Source organism: Anguilla rostrata, chromosome 1 (genome assembly GCF_018555375.3).
Source record: "Anguilla rostrata isolate EN2019 chromosome 1, ASM1855537v3, whole genome shotgun sequence".
Taxonomy (NCBI): Eukaryota; Metazoa; Chordata; class Actinopteri; order Anguilliformes; family Anguillidae; genus Anguilla; species Anguilla rostrata.
Genome location: NC_057933.1, coordinates 80,709,577 through 80,719,125, shown reverse-complemented (window position 1 = coordinate 80,719,125; position 9,549 = coordinate 80,709,577). Strand labels below are relative to the sequence as shown.

Genomic DNA, 9,549 nt, shown 5'->3' with positions numbered 1-9,549 from the left:
CAACCAAAACAAATGTGTGTAAAATGCTAATATTTCTTATGTTTTATACAGCTAAAACAGCCTGGGGTGAAATTGACCCCAAAGAACACGAATGCGTACAAAATGTGTAGGAAAAGTCATAAAAGCAAAAAAAAAAATGACGTCAATCATTTCATTTATTAAAAAGTTAATGGGGGCAAAATCCTAACAAACTCATAAAATTAATCCCTCCCCATTCCCATCACCATTGCTATTGCCACCCCTATCAACATTATCCCCCTCCCCCTCCCCCTCCCCATCCGCCTGCTCATTATCAACACCATCTCCTTCTTTGTGTACCAGGGGAAGCGCTGTACTGAGGCGTCATTCCTGTCGTTTTGGGCCTGTTCCAGGGGCTGTCTCTGTGGGTCTGTCTGATCCAGCTGTGGCTCCCTGTGCCTGATCAACAAATTAACAACCTAATTAGGAGTGTATTGATTCAACACAGTGTTTAATTTGTTCAGTGAAGAAAACTACTCCATATTTTTATGTAATTGATTGCAATAACATCATTCACAACTACCCCCCCCCCCCCAACACCCCAATCACAAGTCTGTATATTTCGCCAGTGTAACTGGTGATAATGAAAACATGTATAGATACCAGCCCTGCTTGAGTGGAGTTGCCTACCTCTGATTTTGAATGGCCCTCATGATACGGCATGTATCAATGGCTCGAGGAACTGCAGCAGCCAGAACCTTCAGTGGGGTCATGTTGAAACCTGAACCAAGGGAATTTCAGTTAGATACCACAAAATACACTTTGGACAAAAAAAGACATTCATGCACTCAATCACAGGGGAGAAATGTATAGCGTTGATTAACAAAAAAGTACAAATTACAAAAAAGGGGAAAAATCTACCTCCTCACTGAGACTTGGGACGTTAGTGGTCTGAGGGTCTCTATCCTTCAAGTTTCCTGCAGCGGGAGTTTCAGTTGCTTCTCTGCCAAAATGTCATTATGTATATTTTACAGCCATAAAATGATTTAAATGCAGTTTGACATTTGTGTTATTCATGATACTTCAGTCAAAGAGACTGTAATTAAATACTGTTTTATTTTTTGTGATTTCACTTTGTAATCACAGTTAAAATAACAGGTATGTGTAGGTTTTTATGATTACAATGCTCTGCGCTTCTCTACATTGCTAATTTGGCTTTCCTGTTTATGGGTCACAATGTTTAGCAAAATAAGGAATTTAACACAGAAATTAAATAAGAGATTTTTGTTGCATTTATTGTCTTGTAGAAGCCAAATTTTGCTAAACTTTGTGTTTTTATATTACATGTAAAACTCAAGCTATCTTATCGCACACAATGTATACATAGCCTGGTGTAATCAAAGTACTTGAAACTGGACAAAGTTTGGGTTCATTATTTGGAGTTGCTAATAAAATATTTAGCTAGGATCATAAAGAATTACATGAACGTACAATCTAGGAACCAAAATTAGAAATACGTAGTAGTTTTAGGGACCCATCAAACACATATGCTACAATAGCCTAGCAGACTGTCGGCTCCTTCCGGCACCATCCTCAAATGCCAGCTAATTTGAGTTCCGATGCTTAAAAAACACTTGAACAGAGGATGACGATGCTGTTGTTTACTCAAATATGGAAGTGAAAAAGGAATTACATTAAAAAATGAAGTGCCATGGACAGAATCTTATCAATAACTGTATAAACAAAAAGTTGCGGCCTAACCGTAGGAGACAAAGCAATTAGCATTAGCTTCCCGGTCAGGCCTCCTTAAGCAAACTTAAGCTTTTAAATATCGGGATCCAAATTAAAAATACTTCTCTAATACTGGGACCCAAATTATAAATACTTCTCTAATACTGGGACCCAAATTATAAATACTTCTCTAATATTGGGACCAGAATTAGAAATATGTAGTAGTTTAAGGGACCCATCAGACACATAGGCTAACATAGCCTAGCTAGCCTAGCTAGACACAACAAAAATTTTTAATTGTATAATTTATTTTAAGATGTAAAAGAGTAAAAACTCTTATTTGAGGACATAATTTTATCAACAATGTGCCCCTTCTATGAAGTTTTTTGTTGTGTTCAAGTCCCTTAATTCAGATGCTGGTGAGAAAAGCTCAAACACGTGGCGATGGTTCTTAGCATGGCAAAGCTGAGCATTGGCATTGCACAACATTTCTTTTTCATTCTCTATCACTAAAGAATCACTAATATAGGATGGTGATACATTTTCTTAGCCACACATGAAAGTCAAACAGTGTAAAATGTTTACAATAATAAAAATTTGCGAGACTCACCAATGCTAAGATGTAGCATGAGTAAAATGGCCGTGCTTCACGCGTGTGCTACTTATTGTGGGTGAGCGCATGCGTTGACACTCCCATGCATGTTTCTTAAACCTTCCCTTGTTCTCGAAGCTTCCCTTGTGAGCGCATGCGTTGTACATCGCAACGGAAGCACAAATTTCAGGGATTCAGAAATCTGGAGCGAGCCAAAAAGTGAAAGTGTTTTTCAGACCTGTACTCCAGCATGAGTTCAGGCTTCATCCTTTGCGGTGTGTTATTTTGGAAGGAGGACAGCATCATTGACTCCAGATCAAATGGAACGTTAGACGTGGCGGGGCAGTGGGGCGTCACAAAGGTCCCAGGTCCGAATCCTAGCCGGAGCCTCTCTGTGTGGAGCCTGCATGTTCTCCTCGGGTCCATGTGGGCTTCCTCTGGGTGTTCCAGCTTTCACCCGCAGTCCAAAGACTTGTAGATTATGCCTCTCATGCACTAGATGACTTTAAGACGACTAAAGTCTGACACACTCACTCACATTTGACAACAATCTGCCCAAGTCAATGGTTTTTACTCCTAGAGGTGCACAGACTGGGAATTATGCAGCTTCACACATTGTAAGATTCCAACAGGATTCTTTTTATGATATTTTTCATGTTAGCCCTCCACTTCCTGTCGAAAACTCAGAGAAGAAAAATAGGAAGACGGTACTGTGTAAACTAAATAGGCAATGGAGCAGGAGCAGCAGCAGCAACGGCTTTTGGCCACTGCCGCACTTGTGTGCGCAATGCCAATCTGTGTAAAAACAGCTGAAAAGATACTTGTCTGTTTGTATTTTAAACTCTTGAGCGCTGAATAATTTATATCCTTGTGCACAAGTAAAGAAACCTTGTTTGATGATCTTCCAAAATCTTCAAAAAAATAGCTCCATAATTGAAGCGGGTGGCTTTCTCCTCTTGTAGGTTTCTCCCAATGATGTGTTTTCATGACTTTTTAAATGACTTTCACCGATTTTCTTGTGCTGAATTTTGTGTTGTATTGCTGTTTTGTGTTGCTCTGATGTCCATTGTACCAGTAGAATGCTTCATCTCCTGTCTGAAAATTTTTTTTTTCCCTGGATACGAATAAAGAAACCTCGAACATTTGATGGAAACAACCTTGGATTTAACGCAGCTGGCTCTCTCCTCTCTCCCCTGGTTCTCTCCATTCTTCCTGATACTGGGTGTTGTAGTCTCCCCTGATAAGAACAGGGGCTGCTTTCAGATCCTCTTTTCCAGATCAATCTCTTGTGACCCAGTACCTTCACTGAAGATAGTGGGCATTCTGTATGAAGGAAAATAAAATCAAGTTAATCTACAACAGCCAGTCATCATGAGTCAAAGTATCTGACCGCACCACCAAGCATCAAAATAGTTATGTGAATAATTTAGTGGAGCTGCTCAGTGGCCAACAATAGAGGATTGTGGTTGTACTGGGCAGCTCCCAGGTATGAATGTGTATGAGTGTGAGGCAGAGCGTTAAAATAAATAAATAAATAAAATGCTAAAGAGTCCAGTCCAACCGGTCCAACCGGTCCAACCGGTCCAGTGGTGAATAAATATGTTTATTGTTTTCCATATTATCCTGGTCAGCTGTTTCACTACCAACAGACAATAGTTCTTTATCCCACAGACTATGGCATGAGAGCGTTTTTCTTTTTCTTTTTTTGATGACAAAAAAATGATCATCAATGCAAACAAAGAAATACGAGGAATTGTGTGTCACATGCCAGGTGACCCCTGGGAGGGACAGAAGCACATAATGTTTCATAACTTAATAATTTAGGAACCATTGGGTAGCATTGCTTTGGAATACAGCTTGTTTAATTTGTTTGAGGTAAGAGAGCCAATATTGTTTCATGTAACTTTTTTTTCTCCGTTTGAGCGGATTGCAGAGGCAAGGAACCGGTCAGACTCTGAACAAACTTTGTTGCTGCTGTGCGTGTTGTCAGGAAAAGCACAGGAGGCATATGCGTCTTTAAGCAGTGATAACCTAACTTACAAATCAGTCAAGGCTGCTGTACTGCAGGCGTATGAGTTAGTCCCAGAAGCGTATCGCCAACATTTCAGGACATGGGAAAAAGGGGTTAATCAGTCGCATATGGAGTTTGCGAGGGAGCTGACTAATCATTTCAATCGCTGGTGTATGGCCTCGAATGTTGGTGATTTCGAGAGGTGGTGCAGTGTCGCAACTCGCTGCTGGCTGGTCTGCCAGCATCCGCCATCAGACCCCTGCAGCTCATCCAGAATGCTGCAGCGCGTCTGGTCTACAACGTCCCCAGACATTCCCATGTCACCCCCCTGCTCACTGACCTCCACTGGCTGCCTGTTATGGCTCGCATCAAATTTAAGACTTTGGTGCTTGCATACCAGGATCATCAGAGGATCATCAGACCCTACACACCAGCCAGACCTTTTCGTTCTGCCACCTCTGGACGCTTGGCACCCCCCCCCCCCCCTTCGTGTCTGTACTTCCCGTTCACGTCTGCTGTCTGTCCTGGCCCCTCGCTGGTGGAATGACCTTCCCGTGGCGGTCAGAACAGCAGAGAATCTGACTACCTTCAAGCGCAGACTAAAGACTCATCTCTTCAGGCTGCACCTCTCCCCACCCCTCCCTAGCCTATAGTTTAGCTCAATGTACCTAGTTAGGCTAATGTGATCACGTTAGTTGTTATTTGGCAGGATTGTTTTTTTGTCTGATTCTGATTAGGCAAATGTGATTTCAGTGCTAGTTTGTACTTGGCAGGATTGTTTGTTTGTTTGCTGAACAGGTTACCCTACAGGGTTGGAGTCCTGATCTATGTGGTCACTTCTGTCACTATGATCTTTACTTCACTCTAGTGTGTTTTTTCTGCACCTCTGCACCTTGAACTGATGCACTTGTTGTACGTCGCTCTGGATAAGAGCGTCTGCTAAATGCCTGTAATGTAATGTAATGTGCAAATAGGTTATCTTGGAGCAGTTTAAAAACTCTCTGCCCAGTGGGGTTGCCACATACCTTAATGAGCGTAAGGTTCCTGCTGTTACTGAGGCTGCGGGATTGGCTGATGAGTATGTACTCATTCATAAAAGCCGGCCCGGTGAGCCTGTGCGACGGCTGCAGACTCCCCTGGCGGCGACCCTTGCGGTGTTTCTCTCTATCTGTCTCTGTCTGTCTCCCCTTATCCTCTTTGTCTTGGGGACTGGCGTCCCCAGCTGGTTGTGGGGGTGTTACGTCCCTCCGCCTCAGGTGGTGGCGCTGGCAGTTTGGACGCATGTGCTTTTGTCTCGTTACAGGTAACTGAGGGCACCTGTGGGGGTGTCCTTTTAAGAAGCCTGGAGTCAGCTTCTCAGGGAGGGGGCTTTTTCTCCTCACCTCTCGACCACGGCCGTATCTTGATTTTATCTTATGTTTTGCAGCTATTTTGTTATTTCGTATGTGTGGTAAAATAAAGTTATTGGTTATTTTTGGGAAACCTTGCTGTCGGCTTTTATGTTTGTGGGTGCTTGAGTAGCAACCATAACAGCTTGTTTCCTGAAATTCAAAGCACTTTTTTTACAGTGATAACGGAACAGAGAGGGAGAACTTTTTTTATTTATTTTATTCTTATTTATTTTTTGCCAACTAAACTGTGGTTGATTAGGTGGCAGGTGGAGAAGCCAGGTTGAGAACGTGGCCAGGACACCAGGGAACCCCCTACTCTTTGGTATAAGTGTCTTGGGATCTTTAATGACCGCAGTGAGTCCGGACCTTGGTTTAACGTCTTATCCGAAAGACGGCATCTCCTACAGCACAGTGTCCCCATCACTGCCTGGGGTTTAAAGAGAATGACCCCCCTACTAGCCCACCAACACCACTTCCAGCAGCAACTTAGGGCTCATTCCAATCGCATATTTTTACCTCCTTGCATCCTTTCCTCACATCCTTTCCTTGTTCTTTTGCTCCACCCATTGGAGGACACAAGGAAAAGATGCAAGGCAAGGATGTGAGGACAGAGGAATCGGGAAATCCTGCAATAGGCAAATGGATCGTCCTTGTTCAGACAAGTGTCAGTTTGAAGCCACCTCAATTACAGATGTGGCAGACAGGGGGAGGTGGACCCAAAAGTCAATCATTTATACGTCACCCATTTCCGAAACTTCCGCAAAGGAGGCACCCATGTTCCCTTGCTCAAGCATCCTTTGGGAGCTTCTTAGCTCCTGCTGCTGGCTCCTTCAACGAGCACTTAAGGGACTCTAATGTCCTTAAACACGGCGGGCCATGATCGGGTTCCGGGTCAGGCAAAGACGCACAGCATATGTGATGGAAATGAGCCTCTAGTTTTCCCCGGAGGCCCCTCATCCAAATACTAGCCAAGCTCACACTTCGCTTCAGCCATTTGACAGGAACAGCGTACATGACAGTATGGCTCCTCGCAAGGGTGCCTGTTTGCTTCTCATAGATAAAGTCCAGTGTGGAGAACCAATAATCGCTAGAGAGAGATGTGTGTGTGCCGGTGACAGATTATTATTGGTGCAGAGTATTATCACATTTCACATTTTACGGCACAAAATGGCACAAAAAACTGTTACAAATTCAGTGTCTCAACCATTCCTAAATAGTGCAGAATCTCTGATGTAATATTTTGTGTATGTAAAATGTGAGTTTGTGTGTATACGTTTGTATTTGTATGTGTGTGCATCTGTATGTGTGTGTCTGTATGTATGAATGTGTGTACAGTATGTGTGTGCGTGCGTGAGAGGTTGGTTGTCAGGGTGTCAGGCATGGGTAGTGTAAATGCTGTGAAGAAGTACACAAAACCAGGGTTTCAAAGAAGTATGGTTTTAATTTAGTCAAAGGATTGGAAAAAGGCTAACTCAAAAAGCTTCTTCATAAAAAAATGCATCCAAGATTATTTAACAACCAAAGAAAACTTCATCGGTCCATTTTTGAGATCATAAATTTCATTACGTGCAGCAGTTTGTGGAACAATGGCTGTTTCGGTCCAGAAGTCTTCGGAAAATATTTATTAAAATGTGCGTATTTTATTACATAATGCATATTTTTCAATCTGCTTTCCATATGAAACGTACCATATGAATACCATCGAGAATGTTTTATTTTGACTTCAAAAGTCTAATATTCCCCATTCACTTCATTGGGAGCTACAATGTTCTGCCCTCAACAAGCGCAGTACGGGCTTACTTCCGGGACATCACAAGCTTAAGGCGTGCCAGCCAGTCTAGTTAAATATGCATGTCTATGCTCAGGTGTGCTGACCTGCACACAGACTCCAGGGGATTGTAGTTTTTTAGATGGTGGCCATTTATGTAGTTCCAACCATGGCCACCACATAGCAGTCATCAGCCAGGTAGTTTTGGTGTTGGCTGCAGCCACTGGTGGGGAATATACCTTCCATCAAGAACCCAACTTCCTCTGTTGTCACAGAATGTGCATGTGTGTGAGTGTGTGTGTGTGTGTGTAGGCGTGTGTGTTGTGAACTCTCTCAGCCAACGGGGGGTTGAGTGACGGAAGAACCAGCACGGTGAGACAGAGGTAGTGTTTAACAAAAAAGGTCTTTAATAATTGTAATGAGTGGGGGTAGGGGTAGGGGGAGCCAAAAACAACTAAAAAGTCTTCCCGGTCGGGGTATCAGTGCTCCGCTCCAGGTCTTCACACCCTCTTCTGGAGAGAAACGAAAAAAGAAGTGGGTTAAGGGGGGGACAGGGCGTGGTCAGCCCGATCCGGGTCCGGTTCCGGTTCCTTGCTCCGGCTGCCGGCTGGTGATCCTCCGTTTCAAGCGAGTTGGCCCACGGCCGCTTACAGTCTCTTCCCGGGGTAGAGTCGTCCGGCGTAGCTGCGACAGAAGCCCCAGCAACTCCCTCTTCCTTGGGTTGTGCTGGTCTATATAAGCCTGCCTGCTCGTTAGTACAAGCAGCTTCAGGTGAGCGCCGGCAGCCAATCCGGCAAGCAGCTTCAGGTGTGTGGCAGAGTGGAAAATTCCACCTACCTTCCCTCTGCTGCAGCCCTGTCCATGGTGCTGCCTGTTGTCGCCTCAGTTTGGTCTGCCGGGGGCTGTCCAGGGTCCTGAACGTCTCTAGGCAGGGGTTTGCTAGGTACCGCCCACTCACCACTTTTCCCAGCGGCCGCCGGTGTCGATGGGCTCGGCCGTCCTGGTGGTCTCGTGGGGAGCACCGATAAGGGATCGGGGCGCCACAGTGTATGTGTGTGCGTGCGTGTGTGTAAGTGTGTGTGCGCGTGTGCATATGTGTGTGTGTGTGTAAGTGTGTGTGCGTGCGTGCGTGCGTGTGTGTGTGTAGGTGTGTGTGTAAGTGTGTCTGTGTGTGTATGTGTGTGTGTGTGTGTGCACGTGTAGGCGTGTGTGCATGTGTGTGTGTGCGTGTGTGTGTGTGTACGTGTGTGTGTGTAGGTATGTGTGTAAGTGTGTCTGTGTGTGTGTATATGTGTATTTATCACCAGTCTGCTGTAAACTAAGGGGGGGTCTCCAGGAGCTGGAGGATCTTGGTCTCCCGTTCCTTGGCTTTCTGTGCATTCTGCCCCTCCCCGTGCGCCCCCGCCACTCTCAGACCCTTCAGCACGGACTGCAGCGCGTCGACGTTCCTCACGGAGTCCATCTGGTCCCGGTCGGCCCGGAGCTCCTCCACCCAGTCCAGGTAGGCCTGCAGCAGGCCCAGGTCGTCCACAAAGTTCTCGATGACGCGGAGCCCCGGCCTGAGACGCCTCAGCTCCCTCAGCCTGTCCTTCCCAGCCTCGCCGATCTCGTTCCCCACCAAGCTGTGAACCGACAGCATCCCTACGCCGTAAAACACTGCAAAACACTGTAAAACTGTCTGTGTTTACAGGTGTTTTAGTCAGGACCGTGTCCTCTGTGCCCTTCAGTTTCCCTGTTGGTGGGGATGTTATTTTGCATGTAATTTGCTTTTGCATCAGGTAGCAGCAGTGCTCAATCTGTGCCCTACATGCTAAACTAATGCAAATCATTAGGAAAAGTCTTTGACAGACTCCCTTTTCTCACCGATTAAAAAAAGATACAGTGTACTACACCTCACTGCAGAAAACAGCAGCTTATCATCTGTATTAATTTCGGCACCATATTTCTCAGTCAGTTTTAGTAATCACACAACTTACGGAGCAAATGTCTGAATAATAATAAGTTATATTTACAATAAATACAATGATGATTGAATGGTTGAGACTTTTTCCTGCCATACACTTTCAAACCACTTTTTAAATAAATTTTTTATTAGTTT

At 44.7% G+C, this 9,549-nt stretch overlaps 1 protein-coding gene across 1 annotated transcript in view; it reads right to left on the bottom strand.

Annotated features, from left to right (window-relative positions):
* Window positions 1-200: 200 nt before the first annotated feature.
* LOC135247989 (uncharacterized) overlaps window positions 201-9,549 on the bottom strand; it is a 107,820-nt gene continuing 98,471 nt past the window's right edge. Inside the window, exon 17 of the mRNA XM_064322073.1 lies at window positions 201-417. Coding sequence (XP_064178143.1) covers window positions 201-417 — 217 coding nt within the window. The remainder of the gene's footprint in view (window positions 418-9,549) is intronic.